The sequence below is a fragment of the Acromyrmex echinatior genome, chromosome 10, assembly GCF_024713525.1.
Source record: "Acromyrmex echinatior isolate Ae372 chromosome 10, ASM2471352v2, whole genome shotgun sequence".
NCBI lineage: Eukaryota > Metazoa > Arthropoda > Insecta > Hymenoptera > Formicidae > Acromyrmex > Acromyrmex echinatior.
Window position 1 is genome coordinate 1,782,398 of NC_141861.1, and position 27,228 is coordinate 1,809,625.

General features: G+C 31.1%; 1 protein-coding gene across 2 annotated transcripts; it reads right to left on the reverse strand.

Moving 5' to 3' along the window:
* LOC105152879 (CYFIP-related Rac1 interactor B) lies at positions 1 to 26,228 on the reverse strand. 2 transcript variants are annotated; one of them, XM_011067408.2, is made up of 7 exons: positions 25,439 to 26,228; positions 5,776 to 5,912; positions 5,112 to 5,336; positions 4,149 to 4,483; positions 3,093 to 3,172; positions 2,860 to 2,986; positions 1 to 2,205 (listed from the first exon to the last, which is right to left on the reverse strand). In XM_011067408.2, the coding sequence occupies exons 2-7, from the start codon at positions 5,858 to 5,860 to the stop codon at positions 2,068 to 2,070; spliced, it is 990 nt and encodes a 329-aa protein (XP_011065710.1). In that variant the 5' UTR covers positions 5,861 to 5,912; positions 25,439 to 26,228; the 3' UTR covers positions 1 to 2,067. The 2 variants fall into 2 exon arrangements, with proteins under 2 accessions (XP_011065710.1, XP_011065711.1); XM_011067409.2 differs by lacking the exon at positions 25,439 to 26,228 and adding an exon at positions 11,130 to 11,467.
* Positions 26,229 to 27,228: the final 1,000 nt, after the last annotated feature.

The window sequence follows — 27,228 nt, forward strand, 5'->3', positions numbered from 1 at the left end:
TTTATGAGTGTTTCAGGGGATTTTAATTTAATTCAAGTACAATTTGCGCACGTGCGTGCGTGTAATGCGTGCGATAATAATATTCCTCGTGTTAATTGACATTGAATAACGTTACAAAATGAAGCATACAACGAACGGTAAAAATAACTAAATACTGTTTCTTGTTTTTGTTTTTTTCCTTAAAAATTACCAAGGCAATAAGTCAGGGCACTTGTTGCTGAAGTGCCAATATAACAGTAATATCTGCGGATGTCGATAATATGTTATAACAATCTGTATATACAGTACTTTGAGTATCTGAGGTTCGCGCTACTAATAAACATTTCACGATAAATTCTTACGTAAACGTGTGATCTCCGGTTACGTGTACTTTCACACAAGATTCCACATTATGGTCGGCAAGCAGTCTTCAAGGTATTAATCTCTAAAACGCGCAAGAAGATGTTTTGTGCTAAAGTCAGTTCGAAAATTCCTCAAATTCATTTCCGATATTTACGTCACATATACATACAAAAACGGTCTTAAATGTGTGTTTATCACAAATTTTTTTAATACGACAGTAAAAATTTGAAATATTTGATTGTTTCATTAGTCCGGTATTTATTCGCAAAATTTTCAATAGTCATTTAGAAAACAAATTGAAATTTGTTTCAGTAAATGAAACATAATATTTCCAAATTTTACAAGAAATTACTTGAAGATTATAATTAATTAAGAACATTAAGAAATGGTAACATAATTCTTGACGCAATAAAATCTACAACTTATAAAATGATTGATAAAAAAAAATCAAAAAAATATATCGATGTTGGAAGGACAAAATATTACAATGTTATGCGATGACTATTTGCACATAGTCGGAAATATTTTTGTATCAATATATAAATAATGACGTAATACCGCTGAAATATATCGCGGTTACATGTGAGTTTGTTAATTATTATAAATAGAACTTTTGTAGCATCGCTCGTTATGAGAATATCAATAATAATAATGATACAATAATAATACAATAATAATAAATCACATCTCTGATGTTCTCGTAGCTTTACTATGCACTAAAAGCATCTTTGGTTTTCTTATTACCTTCAATCGCGTGTATACGAAAAAATTACAAAATGTGTGACTTCAGATTTTAATTAATCCAGATCGCGTACAAATATAATATTTAATACTCTTCAAATAGTTCACCGATAAAATTATCGATTATACTCGGTGATTCGGCAATATTCGACTCTGCAATTCACAGTTTCACAATCCACCCTCTCGCCCGCCATTCAACAAAGAAAACAAGAGCTAAAAATCTCCATAATATCCATAACGTGATTAAAGCTCTCTTCGTAACACTTCCGTAATCCACGTTACCTTAAATACACTATGATATGCTCTAATTAACTTTTCATCCCGTCCGGCCGGAAATTATGTCAATAGACGATTTTGGTTGGAACACTGTACCAAGGGAAACATTACTACAGGGAACAATCTGTTATCATAAAAATCTATTGTAGCTTTATTCTATCTAACTTTCTTTGTCGTTGGAAAATTTCGCAAACCGAGGTCCTGCGGGATTCTCTATTGGGAAATATTAATGGAATAATAATAATGAATGTTTAATCAAAATGATGAATGAAGCGTGGAAGATTCGACAGTGCCTCGGCAATAGTTCGCAACGTTTAATAGTAATATCAGCAACAATAATTTCTTTTAGAATAGTAATAATCGCACATATGTATTCCCCAGAAGAACAGTAAGAAAATAAAAAAAAACGCGCAATGATCGTTTCGCCAAAATCGATCGTTACGTTATCGTGTCACTTAATGATTGTTGTTCGAAGACTTCAACTGTCTCGGCAGTTTTCGGGCAGCTTTCGACATAGAGCTTTATCGAGGACACGCGTGTGGTCCACCATTCGCTATACGAATGCAAGAAGGAAGCCTGACGCGGATTGCACTTTAAACGCGGAACTAACAAAGATGGTCGTTCGAAACGATACCGCGAAAAAGTATCTGCAAGGAAGTGCGGTCAGCAGTCTCAGCTTCTGATGCAACAACCGCGTTGCTTCGGTAATCATGCGGCGAGCAAATTCTTTATATTCTTTGGCGTGTTCTCCTCGTTCAAGTGTTTTGTGGTGTAGCGAAGGGCGTTCAGAAGGCCCTCACTTTTACAAGGCGGCTGGTCCTTTAATAGTTTCACACAGCCTTTGACCTGTTAGATTTGAACCATACATAAGATCGAAGGAATATATAGGCGATTCTTATTTGTAGCTTTCTATAATAAATATTTATAAAGCTATCAATAATATATTCTTTAGTAAAGAAATTCCTTTAACATCTCATTATATTCTTAAAAATTTGTCATATTTTAAATTTGTGACGACGAAAAATTTTTTATTTTTTCAGATTTTATAAGTTTCTTTTAGAAATTATGTAACGAGAAATCTTTATTTTTTGAATTAAAAAAAAATGAAATATTTTTCAGAAGTGCTAAGAAAGAATATATTTTTCTGGTATTCTTCATATGTGAATTCTGAAATAGAAGACTTCTCTAAGATTTTCAAAATTTTTCATTATGTAATTTCTAAAGGAAATTTATAAGATCTAACAAAGTTTAAGATATTTTTGTTAATTTTCATAAATTTAAAATATGACAAATTCTTACAAATACGAGATGTTATGAGAATTATTTTCACTAAAGTGATATTATCGACAGTTTTGTATACTAGGAGCATTATATTATTTATACAAATATATATTATATTATATACATATATTATATTACAAAAAACGAAATCAGGATTATTAACGTTGGTTAAAAAATCTTTTTTCTAAAATATTACTACAAAATTTTTTACATACTTACATCCACGTTTGAACCCTTTACAAAGGCACCTTGGGGATGTACATGATCATAGAGAATCACCAAACCTACCATAACTCTCAAGACGAAGAGCTGAGTTTCCTCTCGTTGGAATTGCGCCAACAAATTCCTAGTAGAAGATATTTCCCAAATTAGCTTCGCGAAGAAATTCCTGCTTTTTAAGACAATTCTCTTCTCTTTGCATACTGATGGAACTCGTAGATAGATATACTTACGGGTTTTCCAACATTCGAAGACATACTTTTGCCATTGTACCAAGCGTTTCTGTAATGTTTTCCCTGGCTATGTCTTCGTTCTAAAAATAAAAAAAATATATAGTTTTACAAGTATAATAAACGTAATATCGTGGCAATTTTGCACGTGCGTGCGCGAATTTACAAATATTCTCAATATAAATTTTTTTATATTTATTGAAAAGCTCGCTTTTAAAAGGCATTATGTTATCATGAAATGCATATTTGCACATTGAAGGTAGTACTCAATTAAAGTATTGTTTCGTTATCGATTTTGATTAAAAACTTGCATGTTATATCAGGCTCGTATATACATCCGTACCACGTTTACTTGTCTGTAGTCTATATAGAGCTCGGGTAATTTAAATCGCAGGCTAGAATACCTGTCAATTTTCCAGTTCAGCAGAGCCATTATTATTGCCGACAGTTTTTTTTCTCTGTCCGTCTTGCCATTACATCGCATGTCGATCACGTAACGCGGTTATTTGTCATTGCAATCAATATGAATGAAAGTTCACGATTCATTGCAACAGTGTTGAAAAAAAAATGTGTCAGAATAATTAATAAGAGTCTTGAAATTTCAAATAAAATAAATAGGATTTACAATGTTGACGCTATTTTTCATATTTACTCTTCTATTTCATAACATAGAAGAAAAAATTGAATTGTTTATCAGAATCAATTTTATACATATATTTATATAAATAAATATATTTTTTTATACAATTATTAATATAAATCCAAAAATTATTAACAAATAATAAATTTACGATTTTTTAAGATACACTGATCGATCAAATTATTATATTTGAGTTTAATTGCGATGAAATAAATAATGTTACGGAAACAGAATTATAGAAACTAAATTTATTTCTTCAATTAATCGGAATGATTAAGGGATAAACCGAGAAACTGCCTGGATAACCGCAGAATTTCGTCTAATTGCCATCAGTTAGCATCTGGTCGGATCAATAATTGTCCGGATAACAATAGGAGATCGTGCGGACGGGAACAATGTAGAGAGGCGATACCACTTACGTCTATCAAGAAAGTAATGGTCGCGTGACTCAGAACTCGAAGCATGGGTGTTGCGTGGGCGTAAAACAAGGACATTCGGTTAGCGAGTTCGTTCCCAACAACTAGGTCCTTTTCGGCGTTGTCCTGACACGTCAACGATGCCCTCGTCAATGTTCTACGATAGTAGCTGAAGTCATTCTGAATCGCCGGCGTTTTCATTTTATACTCGTCGAACTTCAGTACAAATTCCAATATCTCCGCCAATTGTTTCACTAGTGCCTGTTGCGTCTCCAGATGTTGCGTCGGTGAAAGATTTCCCGAGCATAATTGTCCCAGAATTTTCGGTACGATCCTTTCTACATAAATAAAAATTATTGTCGAACTTAATATCCAAATTTATTTATGTGAAATGGAAACGTTGTTTATAATTTTAGACAAGCTACGTGTAATTAATCAATATTAATGCACAGTAATACATATATTATTACATAGCTAATTATACGTAATATTATGTAGCCTAAAAGTAAGCAGTACAAAAATTAACATATAATGTAATAATGTCGAGACTTGATAGAGAACTAAATGGCTAATTTATAATTTTTTTTACACATTCTCTCTCTTTCTTTTTCTCATATTAACTTTAGGATAATTAATAAACACCAAAATATAAAATTAGAAATTCAAATATTGTATTTTTTGTATTAATCTACTTTACATGTTTTTATTTAAAAAATATTCATTAAAAATAAGAATATCGAATGTAAAGATCAGTTCTGTTCTAAAATGCTGTTTTCCACATTTTGTATTTTCGATAACCATCAGTATCTAGTATATATAATTAACTTATACCACAAATATGGCTAATAGCATTCCGCGGGTACAGGAAGAAGTTTTTCCAATATTCGATATCGGACTTTTAAGAAGTAAAGTGTAACATCGCTATTTATAAAAAAACTTATCGTTAATATGATTAATCAAGCGTACCGAGTTCCAAGGAAAACTCGTAGAATCGTTTGAGTTTCGCTACAAGAGGTGCCACAGTTAGGTACGCTTTTCGTTGACATTCTTCCGTGGGTGCCGAGATCGCCTCTCTGATTTCTTTCCCAGCTCCTTTGTAACACTGTATCTCCTCTAAAATGGACTCTGAATTTTTCAACACTCTTTGCACCGCCTCGAATGTTTCACGTTCGATGTCCGACGGTTGTGCATCTGTGGAACAGACAAATAGGACAGATCGATAATTATCGAGTAACATATGTATGTCTCTTTGCTATGCAAAAGCTTTTGTTACATCTCGATATTATGGAAGATACATTTATTTCTTTATAATGTGGAGTTATTACATTGTATAGTACAGCTTTAACCAAAAGTATAAAGCATTCTCACAAAAAGATGTAAATATTCTATGTTTAACAAAAAATAAATTAAAACAATTTTTTATTAAAAGAATACTATTTGTATTTTAACAATTTCAATTTTTTGTTTTTCTTTCGATTTTATTACAATCTTTTCTAAGGAAATGCAATAAATTATGGATGCTTTATACTTGTGCCAAGACTTTATTAGTACATAGCAAGTAACACAAAAAATAGCACTTAGAATTAAGATTGAAATTTTTCACGAAATATCATTTTTACATACGACTCACTTTCGAAATCCAAGAAGACATCATACTTCTGAGGGGTGCAACAAGTAGACTCATCTCGAGCCAAAAGACTCAAAAGCTTGCCCATCGTAAGTGTATAGCTTCTTTCGATGAGAGTCACTTTACAACGTGAAAGGCATCTGCAAGTCAAAGCAATTTTACATGTTGCGAATTTTCTTGCGATTCGACACAAATCATCATTTGATCGAACAAACTGTGACACTACAACATTATTCAAAAATATAAAAAAAATTATTATTAGTTATTAATTATTTTGATCAATTTAGAAACAATTTATGCCTACAAATCATAGACTTCTCTAATTTTAGCATCAGTGCTCCTTTAAAAATAATTGAACATATCAGTATTTCTCTTCAATTCTATCCACATCTTTCTTCAATTCGATATTTGAGAGAAAGAGAGATAAAAAAACAAAAAAAGAGAGAGAGATTATAATTCAAGTTCCTTTTAAACCAATAATATAGTGACAACTTCATAAGAATGAGCAGTCTATTCTTATTATGTCTCAGTGATATAAATAAATGAAAACAAATGCTTATTGTATAAAGTAAACTTATGAAATATATGTATGTACAGGGTATTGCAGTAATATATTAGACAGTTGCGCGAGACTTTGCAGAGGTAGGCACGGTTCAGTACGTAATGACAACGTAGGTATACGTATACCATTAAACTTACTGATCAAGTGGCTCACGCACCTTTATATTAATAAAGTTTGCAACGTTCCAATTATGATAGACTTCAGGAAATCTGCCCAGCAATCCGTAATGCCTAATATATATACATATTAATACAACACTCCGTACATATATAATAAGATCCATATTATATGAAGCAATAGACGTACAGAATCCTCGATATCGTTTCAATAAATTGAACCCTTTCAGAATTTTGAATTGAAACTTAAATTATTAATAAAGCGGATTATGAAAAATGCATTAATAATTTATGTATTATAGTTATTTATTAGAATCCCGTTTAAAGAAACTCGATTGGAAAGATATTAGAAACACTGAAGTTAAAGCCCAGAAATTCTTTAGAACATTCCACATATCAAAACAAACAATTATAATACAATTTATATTATAATTTCTTTTCTTGCAAAAAGAACGAATCACAGAATTATATCTCGTAGATACTTGCAGAATACTTGAAAGATAATGTGATTGAGTTTCTGCTTGAGGTTGAAACCGACGCGATGAGTAGTAACTTGTCACGAGTCCGAGACTACAATGAAATTGAAATTTCAGGCCGTAGTTTGAGCGTATATATTCACTCAGAATGTATGCATATATATACATATATGTATATATATATATCGAACCGTTAATTCCGGATAGGCGACATACGTGCACGCCTAGACAACTCGGATTAACGCGTATCCGCATCGATAACCGCGGAACAAATGGATTCTGCGAACTCGTCGGCTGGGAGATGAATCTCGCTGATCATTTTCAGCGAAGGGATCTACCCTCCCTCACCTGAAGCGTTCGCGAAGGGGTTCCATTTAGCCGTTCGCGCCGAGGACACCGAGATCTAACGATGACTCACGTGGGAACGTCGCGATCACGTTTTACGCCGCGCGAACGAGAGAGCAACCACGTCTGGGAGGACCGAGTTCGCTCTTGTCACTTGCAGCGTGCAAGAGAACTTGTGATCGGCTTTACAGCTTCTAAAATTGCGAACGGCGAGATTCCATCCCGTTCCGTCGTGCCGGCGACGTTATTTTCAGCCCGAAAGTACGTTTTGCGCTCGTCATCTTCGGTCGTCGAGCCTCTCGGTTTCTCTCGGAGAAAATAATCGTATATTGTGCAAAGACTGGAATGCTGAAGTTTCCGATTCGTATGGATATGTCACAGTAAAAGCCTAATTACATACATTTACTAGTCTAGATATGCATTTATATAAAATTTAGGAAAAATGTCAACTACAAATAAGAATATCTGTTATTCCTAATAAATACGTTCATTTATTGAAATTTTTACATTTGCTACAACACATTAGTCAAAGCATAATACCGCGAATCATCTGTCACAATAATAATATATATTTCAGTAAATTTGGAGTCATCTTCTTTTATAATGTTTGTTCAATTTTTATGAAATTTGACCTATAAAGTAATTTGATAATGCTTTATTCGAATCTGAGATAAAAAAATAAAAGAGCCAAAGATTCAATATGACGGACAAAATTATAAAAAATTATTTTAATTATCATGAAACTTGGTTTTAAAAAGTTTTTAATCGTGAAGTATTATAATAAAGTTTAACATTGATAAAGTTTCTAGTGTCCTTTTATTTACTCATCTGTTGCTTATCTATTATTTACTCATCTTACTTAAATAGTTTATTGATTTTCAAATGAACTTTTTCAAACTTTGAATTATGAATCTTATGACACTCCTCTTTCATGGAAGTCACGTAAATTGCATTTATTAATTTTAGTCAATGCGCATACGTATTTTTACTTCATATCAACCTTTTTTGACTATTTATTGATTATCAAGGAAGATAAGGATAGTCTTGGCCCATTTTACAAGCATTTTAAAGTAAAGCGATTTTATTATTTCAGTTCATTCAAATTCTTTATTCACAAATGGTATCCAAAAAGAAATTAATGTGCCATTTATCGCTTATGACGTCACGATTCGATATGGCTGAGGTGATTACTCAGGAGCCTTAACTTTAAATTAAACACGAACAGGCATGGCATATTATTAATTTAACGAGAAAAATTTCTGATTGAAAATGAACAAAGCACAAGATTTTGATTATATCAATCAGAATTCTAGTTATCTCAACTAAATGAATTTAACTAGAAAATTCTGATTTGTCTATTTTCAATCAGAATTTCAATTAATGCAACCAGGCCCTTTTCCAGTGTAAGTTATGTGATTGGCATGTACATCTGCTAATAATTGATGATTTATTTAAATTTAGTGTATTTTGTTTTCGTACTTTTACTAAATCAGGTGTGAAAATGTATACTTCTATTTATAAAAGTTTAATTTTCATTGCTTATGAATACATTTATATTACTTATCAAATTAGTATATATGCATACATTTTAACTAGTAAATATATACATTTATATTAACATTTTTATTGTGACAAATACATAGATAATTTTCACGATGAAAATGCGATTCAAATTTGATCGACGCGATCTTAGTAGTAAACTTGTTTGGAAGAACAGTTATGAAAAAAAAGAAAGAATTTGTTTTTCCAGTCAAACTTGATATCTTTTTCATTAAAATTTGTATCTGCTGTTGATATTAAAGGTTGATATTAAAAAAGTTTATAAATACAACTTTACAACTGAAATTCCTTTCCCTTAAAATAATCGATCGCTGAAGTTTGAATGCGATTGGAAAATTGAATTTTTGAATATATAAACTTTTCATGTATCTATACATATATCTCTTACTTTAAAAGTGATACAACTGAAAAAACTAAATTCTATAGAAAGAAAAACTTGTTTTTACAAAAAACCATTGCCTAATCAAATAATATCATCAAAAAGAACATATTCTTTATCAAATATCATTTTTTTTTTTCTTATAAAATCTTGGAAAATCATCTTTTTGAATTGTAATAATTTGATGATTTTTTTTTTAAATCGCCCTTTTTGAGTTGTGACAATTTTGACGATTTTTTAAGTTTTGATAAAAATGGGTAATATTTATTTGGCTTATTCATGGTAAACTCAAAAATTATATTTGTTTGTGTCACTTTTGAAAGCAGCAATATGTACTTTTAAAAGAATCGATGAATAATATATTATTATTTAAATATATTCAGTGTATAGTTTTATAAAAAATAGCATATTGCTATATAATAATATCCGAATTGCCATTAAACTGTAATAAGGCATTTCATCAATAACTCCGAGCTAAATACCGATGTACAACGTAAATAGCCGAATTGAGCTGCAATGTAAAATAAATATTTGCGTTTGACATTCCTCGAGTGCTCTCCAATGCGGAACGTTTGAAACAAGGACTATCTGTTGCAATATTCGTTTATATGCAATTATTCGTGATCTTTTCATCTACATATTTCCTTCTTATATGTTTTTGATAAATATAAAAAAAAACGTGCGTTTTGAAATTTTAAAAATATATCTGTAATAAATCAATATATAGTATTTTTCAATAACAATTGCTAAAAAACAATTTAATTGCCAATGTATAGAAAGAGTTGTAGTACTTTCAGAAGTTTCAGGAATATAACTTTAGCCATAATATAAAACATTCCAAAAAATTGACATAAACGTTCTATATCTAAAAAAAATAAGTTAAAAGCAATTTTAATGAAAAATAATATTTATTTTTGTAACAATTTTATAATTTTGTTACTTTTTCTTTGACTCTTATTACCATCAGTAACTCTTTTGAGGGAATAAATTGAAGATGTTTTATAATTAAAGGCGGTATTAAGCTTTTCTGTAACAAAAAACACGATAGAATAAGCGGGAAAGAAATTATTTACGTTAAAAGTCACTTTGCTACTGAAAGAAAACTTACATTGCTGTAAAATTTCACCGCCTTGACGCACTGTAATTAAAAATAAATACACTTGCGTCGTTCACATGAATTGTTGACGAGTTCCACATCTCTATCTACGCTAATATCCATAATAAGTGCTACGCGCTTGCGAATCCCAACCTAACGCGACATTCTTATACTATTGCACTAAAACAATAAACCGACAATTCGTCTAAAACGATTTTCCCATTTCGATGCCGAAACTACCGTGCATTTGCAAATGAAGAGTAGAGTTCAAAGAACTTGCACATCAAAAATCTCAAGCGTCTCCCTGATTGATTGACGATGAATAAAGTTATTGCGCAAACACACACACACATACACATAATTTTTAGACTACAATTACAGTATTATGAAAATTTCAATCTCCGAAATATTACTTTAATTTTTGTTTATAATTAATAAAAAACTGACGAATTAAATTTCTAATAAACAAATGTTTTCGAACAAATCCGATTTAAATATATCAATTTCTACCAATTTAGATTAACTTTAATCTCGGTTTAACTTACTTTCTTATCTTTGAATTTTAAGAATTTGAAAAAAATAAAGAGTAAATTAAATTGAGATTAAAGTCAATATCTACATTCAACAAGATAGAAATGGACATTAGAAGCCAGTTCCTCTAACGTCTACATTTAACAATCGTATTTAAATACTTCCGTGTTTTCTGAGATTAGAAATGAACAGAAATGAAGGTCCAGTCCAGCTGTGCTTAAAGTTAATGTAAACAAAAACAGTAACAATGTTAAGGAATAACGTCGCTGAATCAAATGCATAGAATATTTACAGTGTCACAGATTGACGAGATCGTTGTGATGTTTGCCATCTACTTTCGCACGAGCGGCTGGCTCGCCTCAAGAACTCGACTCGTGGAATCCTGGCAGCAGGCTATTTACGAGGACACGCCGCAAATCCCGAGTGGCGTTAATCGCGTGACGTTTGACGGGCTCACCGTCGCGGAATCGCGGTGTAATCGGCGCCGACGGCGCGAACACATGACGGCGACAGGTGCACGCTGAACGGGACGCCGGTGGGAGCGTCACGGGGTCAACGGGCACGCGAGATGGGTGCAACAACTGTCATCCGGTGGCCGGCCATGTTGTAGGTCGGGGGGGTTGTTCGTTCTAGGAGTGCGAGTCCTTCCCTTATTTGGTAAAACGGTGGCGGCAACGGCGGCGGCGGCACGCTCGCGCGCGCGGAAAATCGATGGGGGTTGCTTCGCAGCGAGGGTAGCGAGATGGCGCTTGAACGAGAGGGGGTTGCCAAACGAGTATATCGAAATATTGGTCGTGTAAATTTAGAAGCGGCAAAACAAAAGGTAGCTCGAGGCAACGATTTATCGAACGTAGAGGAGGACAATTTGGTAGATGCACGAGAAGATCGAATCGATAATAAGAAGACTACGAAGAAATCACGATTCGAAAAAAAAGTTACGGATGGGACTGTAAGCCATTCCGATACCGATATCAAGATATATTTCTGAGGCTTCTTCCTGCGAATCTGTCACGATAAATTACAGAACTTATATGGCCACTTTACTTTAACTGCTGAGCGAAAGGTCGCGCTTAGAATTTTCGTTTAAACTTCCATAGAGGGATAATCTTTCAAATTAGAAACGAATATGTAATTCGAGTATATTAAAGTAGAAATTTGATTAGAATTATATATAGAGCGTTAAAAAGAAAAAAGTTTCTTTTAAAAATGATGGTTTATTCATATCAAAAAATTATACAATTTTTATTTGATGTTAACTTTTTAATAAATCATGAATATTTTCCTCTTCTTCTGAAAACACCGAGGATGACGCACACAACTCCTGCGGCACTTTTGTGCCGCTAGTCCTCAAACTAATATCTTAGTTTCAATATTTATTCAAAAGCTATATATTGAACTCATTTAACATCGCAAACAAAAAAACTCGCACGCATTTAGACACGCCTAAATATCTATTTATCGAAGATACTCTACAGATCGATGTACTTTCACGTAATGAAGTCTTTGATACGAGAGGAATGGTAACGCGCACAATCAACTGCGAATAATAGAATGCACAATGGAACGTTATGAAAGCTGTGCACGAAACGAAGTTTCGTGTACATTATCGATTCCACGATGTGTTCGATAGATTGATTCGCCATCCGAAAGAATTGATATCCCTCGCAAGACCGTTATCCCAGATAATAATAAGATTGGTACACGTGCGGGAGATGGATATAAATGCAGAGTGGTCGATACCACGTGCCTTGCACTGTTACTATCGGCACCAATACTACTACTTACTCATTTCACGGACCAACGGGGTGACGTCGACGTCGCGTAAGGGTGACCGACGTCGCTCGGGATGGATCGAATCACCCGGGGGAAAGCTAATCGAATTAGCATTCGCATCGCTCGGCATCGCTCTAGCTCGCACCAATGCCTTTGTGGGTCAACGCTCGTCGTATAAACAGACGTCTTCAATGTGACCGACTTCGATTTTTCATGCCGCATGGAAATGTCGTAGTAGCGATCTCCCGCAGAGGGCCGGTGCCCTATGACCATTAACTTTTCCGCTATAATTAATTGACGTTCGATTCCATTTCTCACGCAACAAGGATCGAGGATTATAAAGAATGCTTTATTATTAAATAGAATTTTCGAGCGTTTCATCAACGAGAGAGAAATTAATAAAAAGAAGAATTTCTATGGAAAAATAAATGATTTGATAATGACTTGTGATTTGAGATGATTTGTTATATATAAATGTCATCTGCAACGTTATTCCTTTAATAGATTTTTAAAAAAAGGATTGAGCCATACATTTGTATTAAAATTTTTAATAAAGAATTTCAATGGTAAATGATAATATTTAGTGTTATTAGAATAAAAATATAAAATATAAAATTTCGTTATTCAAGTACTGAAAATCTACAGTTTATGTAACATATATTATAAATTTTTAGTACTTGCAATGAATAACGAAACGCAACCATATATATCCTTATAAATATATTTTTGAATTTATAAAGAAGCAAATATAGACTAGTATTTTATTTTTTTGTTCTTTATTTGAGATCTTATGAAAAATTAATAGTATTTAATTATTCTTTTCTCATATATATATATTTTAACATTGATTTTAAAATATTTTTAACTGGAAATAGTTAAAACTAGGTCTTGATCCCTTTTATACAAAAGTAGACCATTCCAAAAAATTTATCTTGGATCTATGAATATTACATTATTCTTGAGTGTTTTATAAGTAAAAAGTTCTATGAACAGGATCATGAAAGAGAAGCTATTCTTTTTTTATTTGACAGTGAGTACACGTCGGCTTTGCTTTTATATTTTTTGTTTGAATATCACCTGCGTGACATTCAACTAATTCATTTTTTTATTTAAAAATATAATAATGCATGCATATTAAAAGATTAACAATCCAAATATATTATATTATTATACTATTAATGCATATACATACATATCTCTTTATGTCTTTTGAATTAAATATTTTGAAATACATATTTGGTAAGCTTCTCCAATTGATTAAAATAAAGTGTATCAAACCCTCTTATTATGCATAGCCAGTCATACATATTTACGGTGACGTGTGTTCGCAATTGCAATGGTCGACTTAAATGCTGTTGCGGGGAGATTTTTGCACCTCTTTCAATACCACGATTGGATAATCGTCGGAAATTGTGGGCGAGGATAATTGACGCCTATTAAAGGCCTTTTTGTGCATCAATTCTAGCAAATCAATTGAGATCTCCCCATCGTTACACACAACTCTCCGGCTTGACATCACTTCTTGCGCATCTATATAATGCGACGCAATAATTTCACGAACTCGTAAACCTCTTATTTTTAACAAGAACCGTTCCGCAATAATTTGATTTCTTTAATAACTTTTAATAATATTAAGTACAATTTTTATTATAAACAAATGAAATTCATAATTGTTGAAATGAGACTTTTTGTCAGTGCAAAAATTGTTATTTTATATTAAAATAGAACGTTTTTTTATTAGAAAAATAATGTCCTGAAAAATATCTAATTTTAAAATTATTAATGCATGCAAAGAATATAACAAATTCGTTTTTACAAGAAGAAAATAAATTTCTGTCAAAATAAATATAAAAGAGAAGTAAGTCTTTTTTTTACCTAAATACGTCAAAGCGTCGCGTCGTGTACGATATAAATGTCATCAGGCGTAGCTTCACAAAAACTATCGTAACTTGTGTCTTCAATATGTAGTACAGAGAAAAAAATGTCTGGCCGTATTTCTTTAAAGAAGATATATACCAAGATTATTTTTTCACTGAAGATATCCACATATTCCATCTTTACCATATTAATGAACATCGCAATAATTAAAAATATATTAATTACGGTATGCTAAGAAGGAAGAAAGTTGCACTTCATCAGTGTTGGTTGACTTCATTTATAAATATAAGGTATAATTTACCTTTTAATATTCAGTAGTTCTACGCAAAGTTCGAAACAATTTCAATAATTAGTTACTCTTCATCCTCGGAAAAACTACTCCTTCGGCAAAACTTTTTACATAGTATTAGTAAAAACATTTTTGTTAAAATTTTTGTTGAATTTTTAACATATCCGAATGTTAATTTAACATAATATGATTGTGTTATTTCAATATTTCAATATTAAATGGATATTCTAGCATTTCTTAGACCCAGTTGCACAACACGGTTAATTCTTAATCTAGGTTCAACTTATTTCCAACTGCATAATGTAAATACAAACAAAAAAGATCTTCTATTGCTTCAATTATAAAGAATAAAATTTGTTGAAACAAATGGCTTAGCATGGCAGCAAATCGATGCTTTTATATGATATACTCATTTCATCTTCAAAATGTAGAACTCAGTGAATTTATATCCTTTTATTATAAATAATCACGAATTAAAATATCTTTAAATAATTTCCATTTCTCTCTGACTAGGCGTAATTGTCCTCGCATCATTCCAGTCACGATGTCGCCAGACAAGGATTGATGCGATCCTGACAAGCCGAACACCGGCACGCATTAGTGCGCGTACTTAATATGGTAAACGTGCACGCGGCTAAAATTTCATCGAGGCACGCAAGAGACAGTGCGTGTCCCTAGTCCCCATGAGGACACAATGTGCTCTTTAAATCATATATATATATATATATATATATATATATATATGCGCGTGCACGATACGTAGAAGACATCTTCGTAGCCTAAGCATGACTCCCAGCAGTTCCAGCCTCCCTCATGGTGACCCTGCCCCGTTTATCGATGAAGCGGAGTAATTATCGGGGTTGACGAGCGGAAACAAGAACTCGATACATCCGATAAACAAGGAGGACAGAGGGGATGCATTGCCGTGTAGTATAACCGGCTTTTCGCAAGAAAGTTCGTAAAAGCAGTTTCAAGAAGAGAGAGTACCGGCGTGCTTTCGACTTACTGAAAAAGTAAATTACATGATTCTTGTGGATTCAAGATAGTTATTTGAATCCCGCGAGATATCGTAACCCACTTGCGGTAGCGATTTTAAAGACTACTAACACAGGAATTACAGAAGTGTATGAGTGAAGAGTCTCTTTAAGAATGTCCTCAAAAGAAATTTATTATATTCCGTTGATAAATAAATATGATAAAAATGTAAAAGTAGGAGTGCAAGGGAAAATGATGGTTCCTTTTTTTCAGAGATCTGATGATCAAGAGATTATGTTATTTATTAATTTATAATTAGAACATTTGTATTAAATTTAATGTATTTCACAAGGGATTTAAACAATCCGTCCAAATTTGTTATTTTATTAATTATTTATTATTTGTTGTTTTATTAATTTAACATAAGATAAACATGTTAGAAAGTAATATAAAAATATTTAAAAAACACGTAAATACTGATATAATTTGGAAGCAAATTATTGAACACATTTTTAAAATAAAATTAATACTTATAATACGTTAAATTAAGATTTTATTCATTTTTCTTAAAATTTACGTTTTAAAATACATATTTATGTATATATCTTTAAATTGTATTATTTTAACACTAAGAAATGTTGAACATCAATTTAACACAAAATATTTTTTTTTAATAACAAAATTATTTTATATTAAATTAACATTCGGACATGGTGAAAATTCAACGCCAATATTTTAACAATTTGGTCGTAACACAAATATAAAAAATATTTTTAACTATATAACGTCTTCAAACATGAATTTAATAAAATCTGTTGGTCAATTTGATTGGCAACTTAATATTACGGAATTACATCTTCCTAAGCGATGAGAAATTCTCTCACGTTCATTATATGACAATCGTACAGCGATGACAATTATGCACCGTTTCTTTTCTGTGACAGTTCAAAATAAACAATAGTGGGAATAAAAATAGTCGTTGTTCAAAATGTAATCTCGTACCGGATACTGCTAATTAATTAGGAGGCTATGAGAGTTCAAACAGCACATGAATTTATTTATATTTGCGAAATTAAATGAGAGAAGAATGCACATTGTAAAGTTAGTGACATAATATGCTATTATCATTCTCAACAAATATTAGAGAATAATTTATTTCTTACAATTTATGTGCAATGCAATCTTAAAAATTTAAATAATCCGAGAGATGAAGGGGGTGAACAAAGACTCAATAAATATTAATAACACATTTATCCTTTGTATATAAATTTAAATGCAAATAAATTTAATTGCATATAAATTTAAGTGCAGCATTATTATTATTACACAGTATTTTTAAACTACAGAAATGATCTCTTTGTTTCCGAAGAAAAAAAATATGTGATTGCTAGAAGTCTAGAGTTTAGATTGGAGCATTTTTCTGAATGCTTACGCCATTGGCAGAGCAGGGGGGATATCGTCATATCCCGGACGAAGACAGGAAACCTCCAAGTAAAATCCCCCTCCGGTCGTACGCACGTATGCGTCAACGAGCATCGGCGTACGTTTGATTGTAAATGAAAGCGGGAAAGAAGCGATGCAAGCGAAAGCGGAGCGATGAATAGCGAAAAACGTACGATTATTGCGAGTATTTCTTATTGATGATGCGGAGAAAGCGATTGCTCGATTCAGAATGAAAGCTTGAAATATTTAATTTAAATATTCGATTTCGCTCAAAATATCAATTTAGTTATATTAATTTAAAAAAAAAACAATCGTTTCTAAAAGGATATTAAAGCGTACGCTTTTATTCAGTAGAAACGTTGTTAGAATCCAGAAATTATAGTCATAGATGTATACGGAATGTTAACTGTCATTTCAGTATTATCTAAAATCATATAAATGTCTTAAACATGAAAGCAATAAATTACGGACGTGCCGAGATTGACCCAGAAAATCGAAAATTGCGGCAAAGTGGATTCATAATTGGAGAGAACGGCCCGCGTGGCACTATAGAACATTAAAGCTCTAACTGCACGCACGGTTGCTGTGGTCTAATTTCACACACACACACATATATTTTATATATATATATATATATATATGTGTGTGTGTGTGTGTGTACACTAAGCCTGCATTTGTGATTCCATGGACACGGTATCCGTTTCAATACCCTTAACATTTAGCCCATGACGTAACGCTGATAGTTGCCTTATCTTACAGCTGTCAAGTAGATAAAATATCACCCATTCTATATTTCACGCAGAGCACATCAATGAAAGATATTATTTTTTATTATACTCATAAATGAAAGATACAGTAGCTGTCAAAAGTTTCCGGCCAACATAATTTTACTATAATTTTTGTCAATTTGTTCTTTAGTTTGTTATAAATTAATGAAATTCTTATTATACTTACAATCTATTTAAAAATGCGATTTTAAATACTAGTATATATTAAGTATTTGTATCTAGATCTTTATTTATAAAGATTCTTTATTTGAGCAATATAATAAAATTATAATACTCTTTGATCGAAAACTTCTGGCAGCTACTATAATACAAATCATTGTTGTTCAAGCTTCGATTTTCAATCCTAATATTAAAATATCAATCATTTTGATTATTATTGGAGTATAATTTGCTGAGAACAGCTTCTTTAGACAAATTTGACAAGCATTACTTTATACGATGAATTGGTAAGAATGACTTTGTTAAAATAAAAATTTAATTAAATACAAATCTGAGAATATTTTATTGCATGCAAGAAACTCAAGTAATGTTGTAAAAAGTTTTGAAATCCTAGTAATCTAAGTATCCTACATAATTATTTATCGATAGCTCAATTATAGCTCTTATAAAATTATTTTCTTTATAGCTATAGCTGAATTTTTGAAGAAGATACTTCAACCGTTCTTTCCATTCTTTGTGGTTATCTCAATATGTAAAACGAATAGTTTGTGTATAGTTTGGCTTTCGAAGTTCACTCGCGTTACAAGTGTTTTGATACTTTTCGTATCGTTCTCGTATCTGTGGCAAATGTAGATAATGGGACAAACATTTGAAATTCTTTGATATCCATAATGTATTTTTCAAAATCAATAAGTTCGTCAATTATATATGTATATCTGTTTCTATAGCTGAACTAGTATAAACTTTCGGAACTTAAAGTGAAATAAGTATATGTTTGATGTTTGACGGAAGCGAAAAAGAAAGTTATGGTACAGTTTAGTAAATAATTATAAATAAAAAACAGATCTATATATTTCGTCGAGGCAATATAATTTATGGCAATATAATAATTTCGCAATGTTTTATTTTTCGAGCATTTTCGAAATTGCCAGGTATTCCGCTTTTTTCTCTCGCTCGTCGATTATTGCGTAATATTGTAATGTCGTAACATCGATATTTAATCCCTTATATTCTCCGGTGCTGAAATTAAAATAATGAAACGCATTGCAAACATTTTTTTAATTTTCTGTTTGCGACTAAAATATATTTTTAAAGTTTTTATCTCTTCTAGTTTATTAAATAGATTATTTAAGTTTATTACCTAGATTATTTATAGTTTATTTAAATAGATATATATCTTGTTTAAAAGAATCCAGAAAATTGAAAGAATAAACATTTCGAATTAAATATATTGTATTAATTAATTAATTAATTTAATTTCATACTTTTATTACATCTCATAGATATAATTTTAAATCAAATTATATTCATATTATATTAAAATATTAGTTCCTTTTATTATAAGATATTTTTCGTTATAAGATAAATGACCTTAATCAATGAACTTTTCTGGCAGAAAATTAACAAGCTGAACGGCACATTCAGAAGATCGATTTTCGCCTGGTTTATATTCATACGATGCGGAATTTTCGATGATACCATCCGATCGATGAAACATGCCGACAGCAGTTGATGAATCCGCGCTTATGCTTTCCCCTTTACGTACCTAGCGAACGATCGAATGACCTACTTGCTAATTGTCGGTAGGTACGCCCACGCTCTAATTAACAGAAAAGATCGATGTGGCAATTAAATAATTCGCGATTGACGTACAACCGACAACAAATGTGTAAAGTTATAATTGAGTATCAGTTTGTAATTAATGAAATGATTCGATGAAACGCGACGTTTGATGGAAGAAAATCTTAATCAAGAAATAAAATAGATTATTTGCACGTTAATGTTTTAATCGAGAGAAATGGAGCGAATCGTAAAGACAACAGGATATTCGCAGAAAACAAATGTTATCACGTTGTCTAAGAGAGTGACGAGTATAACATCCGCCGTTGTTGCATCATGATTACATTTGCGATAGACTTATGAGCGATTATGCGTCAAATGCAGTTTCCAAGTTCAAACCCACCGGCACAGGAAAGCTAACAGGAAAATCATCAGGCTGTTCCACGTTGCCGGTGATATTAATCGCTTTAGCAGATGCGACCGTGTCACGAATGATATGCGACCTCACTCAAATCAACCCGTTCGTTTCAAGTTTCACAGTTTCCTTCGCAGTAAAATAAAAATTCTTGTTTATAGAAGCAGTCGTTTGACGTAAATTCACTCTTGTTTTTGCGCGTTAATAACAGATTCTCATATTTAGCCGGCGATTGTACTCGTAAACACTAATAATATTTTGAAAAAATATAAGAACTGCCGACATATAGCTTTGAATATTTCTGGAATTATGCGAAATGTATTGTGTTTAGAAAATATTTTTATTTTATTGATATTCCAAGCACGAAAAATATTTTAACATTTAATATTACTAATAAAATAAAAATTTATTGTATAATACTATCAGTATTATCAATTCAAAATATTTACTCTTTTAATTCTTGAAAACTCTTTAAAAACAAGTTATACTCATCTATTTAAAATAAACTAGAAAAAATAAAAGTTTACAAAGAACATATTTTAATTGTAATTGGAAGTTTAAAAAAATTTGCGACGCGTATAAAATGAAATAATTTTGATCCAAGTTTTCAAAAATATAATTACTTAGACAACACATATATTCAAAATTAAGACACAATACATTTCAGAACGTCTTTAAGATGTTTTATGTTCAGATTTAGAACATATATGCTGTTATTGTCAAAATTTGAGCTAAAGCTATCCCGATTTTAGGCCAAAATTATCAAAATTATTATTAATTAATTATTTTATAACAATGAGTTTCATGTTTGGAAATAACTAATTACGTTGTTAATCAGTTTATGCATCGTATTAAAAATGTATTTCTAGATTTCTTATTCAAATATATTGTAAAAACAAAAGTTACCTTAAGTACTTATACATCCATTATGTTTCTATTATATATTCAAATGATAAATATGAAAACATTTTATTATTTTAGTATTTTATCGTATACCAAAAAACTTTCAGACTATTTAATAATTTAAAGAGTTTTCTTCAAAGATAAAATGTTACTTCGGTCTAAGAGGTACTTGGTACTTATTAATAATATTAATTATGTAATATTAATATTAATATTAATATTATTAATAATATTTATATATAAATTTTCAAATATATTTTTCAGTTGTATAAACTGTGCGTCGATTCGGTTTGTTAATTAGACTTAAAATGCAGTTATAAATTAAAGTTCAAAATAATACAAATCACATTGTTTATTAATCCAATAATAATAATAATAAGAATCTTGAAATATTGCAAAATTTTCTATAAATTGAATCGGCACGTAAATTTATAAAACTGAAAAATGTATTTCTAAATTTACATAAAAATATTCTAAGCATCTGCTTCAATTGAATATAAAATTCTTTCTTTTATTTGTGTTCTTACGTGTTGTGTTATTCACTTATCGTTTTCCATTTAATATTGTTTCTTCGGAAAGCTTTCATATTGTCATCAAAACAAATCGTCTCATTCCTAAGATAACAGTTTTATTTATTGTTTCTCGACATAGGCTTCATCAAATTATAAAAACACCTTCATATACTTTAAATTTTCAATAGTCTTGAAAAGTCTTGCACGGTGTGTTTCGCGATTGAAAGATTGAAAAGATGGTTAAGACTGTTACTTCTTCATCAAACAAGAAATTTTACTATTATACACATTTTCCAGTTTGGTTGTGATGTTACTCCTAGCAGTAGTATTCTATACATTTATGAATAAACGTTTAACGAAGACGTCAGTAATTCCTGTTTCGATAATGCAAGAAGTTTTATCTAATGACCTTTATTTGTAATCGACTTTTCCACCGAAGATCATTGAACAAGAAGAAGATAAGTTAATTCAAAATAAATAGCACAAAAAGATCAAAGCTCGGTGATAGAAATACAAAGGAAACCGTACTTGGAAGTTCTTCCCAAAGTGAAAATACCTTTGCTCAACGAGGAAAATTATTCATCGAAAGTAATCGATCAGTCCATTTCTTATACGGATCATAAATCCAAAATCAATATTATTGTATCACCTGAAGCTCCTAAATCTGAGATTAATATTACTAAACTAACCGAAAATAAAATATCCAATCTCATGACTAAATTCGATAAAGTTCACAAATTTAAGATTGAAAAGACTGCCAAAGATGTATTCAAAGATCGCAACAAATCTTCACTACCTTCGGATGACACCATGACATTTTTCAATTTATTGGATCATTTAAAAAGTATCCGCGGTTTTTTCATTCAAAAATTGAACAAAAAACCGCGGATACTTTTTACTTTTATGACCTAATATTATCTTTCATATTTTAGACACTATTACGTTTCTTAGTATACTAATATTTTATAGATTACTTCACAATCCTGACTATACTCTTAATAGATCTCTTATCAGAAGGATTTAATATGTCTGACAAATTTTGGAAGAAAGAAGAATATTTAAAAGATTTGAAGAATCCCTGCGATAAAGCAAAAGAGACGAGCGTTCTTCGATTCCAACATTATAGAAAATATTAACTATTCGAAAGTAATTGATGAAGTAAATGCATGCTTGAAAGATCTGGAGTTTCGTATTAACAATCAACGATAAACAAACCCAAAGACCTTGGCACTTGATATAAATGCTCCAAAGAACTTTTTAATTAGTATCCATTAATAAAATTCTTTCTTTCGATTAGTCAATTAATTGCTTCGAAACATCTGTAGTACCAAGTAGACGCATCCACGCTGAGAATTAACCGAAGACTACTCGAGAGTTATATTATAACCAATTGAAAATCACAAACAATCTTCTCCATTTTTCGATTTGAAGCCCAAAAGTGCACGAAAAGTAAAAATGTTAAATAAATTTTGTAAACCTTTAGATGTGGATACACAATATATTATCAGTATATTATTAATAAATAAATGTACTAATTTTAAGAAAAATTTTTTTCCTCCAAAAACCTTTGGTAGATCTTTCGTTGCCAGAAGAATTTCATAACTTTGAAAAATTCTGAAAGAAAGAAGAGTATTGGGAAAATAGGAGGTTTGGAAGATTTGAAGGATAAAATTCTTTGCGACAAAGTAAGAAGGACGAGCGTTTCCAAGTTTAAAAAAAAAAGCTTACGTTATATTAAATTGAAATTATTCGAGAATAATTGATGAAGTAGAAGAAAGATAAGATTTTATTAAACAATCAACATACAAAAATTAAACAAAAACTACGTGTATATAATCAGTTCAATCCAATGTCAAACGTGAAATCGACCACGGCATCCACGTTAAAAAATAAAAGATAAAGAATAATAAAAAAAAAACATTTTAGTAATTGCACACACTAAATCTAAAAATGAGATTACGTGAGAATCGTAGAATAAGATCGCGTGCATTTCACGCATTGCATTCGTGCAAAAATTAATTTGTCAAGGTATTATGGTAGAACTGACCGCAGGAATTAGCTCGATGTAGATAAATTTTGATTTACTTGTCTTAATTAATTGTTTCCCGCAATGGCATTTATCTTATTCGGTAGAAGTAATTAAGTTCTAGATTATTTGTTCTTTTTTTATCGAAATAAATATTTTTCATTCATTACTTTACAGAATTGGTCAATTTTCTATTAATAAGTTTTTGTTTCTGTAATTATTATATTAACTTTCTAATATCTTTAAGGATGTATTAAATGTAAAATTTTTCTGCAAAAAGTGACTGGAAATGGAAATCTATACTTTCTGTATAAAATAAATATTATACATACGAAATAATTTAATAAAATTAATATTTCTCTATTTAACTATTTAATTATTATTGTATAATTTAAATGAAAATTTTCTCATTTTAATTTTTAATTTTTAAAAACAATGTTTATTGCAAATTGTAATAATTTTTTATTTGTGTTCTAAATCGAGGCCAAACTTTTTTATATTACTTTGAAATACATATAGAAAAATTTATAATGTTTTCGTAATTTTTTAAAGAGAAATATATTCTTAAAAAGAGCAAGTATGCGTGCGCGCGCATGTATGTGTGTGTGTGTGTGTGTGTGTGTGTGTGTGTGTGTGTGTGTGTGTGTGTGTGTGTGTGTATTGTGAAGAAAGTTTTTTAAATAAAGTCGAGAATAAAATGACAATGAGAAATTTTTCTCTTCAAAATTTAAATTTTCCGCAGAACGAGTAGAAGAAACTTGAAGATATCAGATCTCTATCATTTATCACTATGTTATTTTAAGACTAAAATTTACAATTTCGCATGTATCAAGTATATATCATAATAGTTTCTTTTACTTTCGTGTTTCTTATCCTTCGCGTGCTCGAGGTGATGTATTAGGATTTATTTATCTCTATGTGAAAATTAATTCCACGAAGGTCTATTATACATATAAATCCTGCAAATCGTTGAATATGCAGAGATTGTGGAACTGAGAAACGATACGTCATCGAGTAAATCGTATGCGAATCATTCAAGCGAAAATTATATGATCGACTTGTCGATTACTATTCAGGGGTACAATTTCAAGTTCGTGAATCACTCGCACTTATTATTACTTTATAACATTGAAAGATTTTTATCGTGATATACATACACGATAGCGGCTTTTTTATTATATAAAAATACAACAATGATAATGTAATCGCTAATCCAACGTTTAGCTTACAATTTGTATATTACTTTTCTAAAAATATTTATCACGAAATAAAAAGGTATTATTTTTTGGTTTCCTTAAGAGTGAAATCAAAAGTTGGCTCAGGGATTAAGCGATAAAAACATAATCTATTTTTTAATCGAACACACAACAGCAGAATCCATGAGATTCCAAAAACAATAAAATTTCCAAAATAATTATTTAATCGCATTTCAAGATTTACATTATCAAGATTTATAGTTAATCAAAATTTTATAATCTTAAAACGAATATGACTTTTTGTTATTTTTGAGAGTAAATAAAAAAACTGATAAAATAAAGAAAATAGATAGACGTATAAAACAATTAAGTAATAATTAATTATTTCATAAATGATTTAATTATTTATGAAAAAACTGATTAATTAATCAGTTTTTTCATAAATAATTAAATAATTATCTCATCAGCTTATAAAATTATTTAAATAAAATATTTAAAGCTTATACAGTAATTTTTATCGAGTGTTACATTATCGTCACAAATACAATAATTATATCATACTTCCTCTTGAATCATACAAATCTCATACGTCCCAACCGTAACCTTTACAATTTAAGTATTTGTTCCAAACAGCAAACTCATGATATTTGCGCATGATGTACGAAGAGAAAAAAATTGATTTACCTTCAGACGAAGCGAGACGAACCGTAGCATTGTTACAATTGAGTTATTAAATGAGACACGATTAGACCCGTACACGAGCAGTCAAATGCATTATTCTTCTTTGTTGCTTAATGTGCACTTCCGGTATCCTTGGCCGGACAGGAAACCACCAAGACTTCCCGAAAAGGACGATCTTCGCTTCGTAGCCGCGAAAAAGTTTCGTGTCGCAGCAGATAAAGTTTTATCACGCGCACAGACCACACACAGCGTGCCCGTGGACTATCGCAATAATGGTACCCTTGTGTCTGCCAACGATCAACCTTGTCTCTAAATGTTTACTCAAACGTATGCGAGCGTGTTTAAAATCGTCAGTCCCATCGATCAAACTGATCCACCGCTCGGCTGCGCGCTTCTCTCTCGCGAAGAAATGCTTTAAAATACGTCCGTGATGATTTGTCACGCTTTCGCGATAAATTTGTCAGAGAGAAAAACTTTGAATGATATCTTCTCAATTTCAAGATCAAGACGTCTGTAATTTACCTAATATTTAAAAAAATGAGAAACTGAAAGGTGCGTCGTAAGCTCTTCGCTGAACTTTTGAACTAGCAGTAGAACCGCGAATTTGGTCCAAGTACCGCGATCGATTTTTCGAAAATACCGCGGCGGCCGACTGTATTTTTTTTTTTTATTTATAATTTACAGCACGACACACGACACGACACGGCACGGCACGGCACGACTCTCACGAAGGTTGTTACACCACTGTCAAAGCGACGGCGTGCAAGCAAACGCCGCGCCGAGACAGTTTCGCTCCGCACGGCCAGTCAGCTAGACGCCCCCACTCTCGACACGTCACTACCTCCTGCAGCGTGGATCTACAACAGCATCGCCTGTAACACGCTTTGCTGTGTCAGAAAATTTGCGATCGCATATAAGAATTAAGCGGAACTTAGCACTTAGAGCGAAAAGCAATCATATATGGGACTTTAACTGTATTCAGTCAATCGGCAGCTTCGTATTCCAAAAATTAATCGATTTCTCTAATAATATCCCTCCTAAAATGCCTCATGATTCATCAAAAGTTTGATTCCATGTGTATCGAAGATACAGACGAAAGATATTATTTTGTTGTACTCTGATATTTTTTATTTGCAAGAATATTTGTAGAAGTCACAGCACACATGCTTTACAGAGATTTATTATAAATTTGCTTACATATTGCCTACATATTACTTATATTTTCTGTTCTATATTTAAAATATTTTTTCTTTCAAGAATCGTATTTTGTAAATTTTTACCTGTTTAAATTTTTTTCCAACGACTAAGTTCCTGCATTGTCATGCGCACCTGACGAGAACATGTGCGGGTATTTACGTGCCAGCTGGACAACTAGCTTTGCCCGTCGTTTTATGAGTCATTGCCCTTTTTTTTGCGATTCTTATCATTGGCGATGTTGATTCGCTAATATGTTATATTCCGATAAGTCAAAGTTTCGATAAGGTCAAAGATAAGCTATTAGATAGAAACGGTTGAACCTTTCTCTGCTAGATAATCACATTTTTAGAGAATTTGTCTAGCAAATTTTACAACATTCGTGGCTGCCACAAAAGTTCACGGCCATAATAAGTAAATTTATTGTAATGCTTGGATAAAGAAACAAGATACAAATAAAGATCCAATAGTACTTAATATGTTCCAATATTTAAAGTATTGTGTTTTATGTTGATTATAACAGGAATTTTATTTATTTCTAATATAAACAGATTGACAAAAATTATCATAAAATTATGAGGTAAAGTGAGATAATTTAG

Bases quoted from the DNA above. Each gene is read 5' to 3' on its own strand.
- LOC105152879 (XM_011067408.2), bottom strand. From the start codon at position 5,860: ATGGGCAAGCTTTTGAGTCTTTTGGCTCGAGATGAGTCTACTTGTTGC. The intron at 2,987-3,092 runs GTAAGTATATCT...ATCTTCTACTAG, and splicing joins CTTCGAATGTTGGAAAACCC to GAATTTGTTGGCGCAATTCC. The intron at 2,206-2,859 runs GTAAGTATGTAA...CAAATCTAACAG, and splicing joins TAAAGGGTTCAAACGTGGAT to GTCAAAGGCTGTGTGAAACT.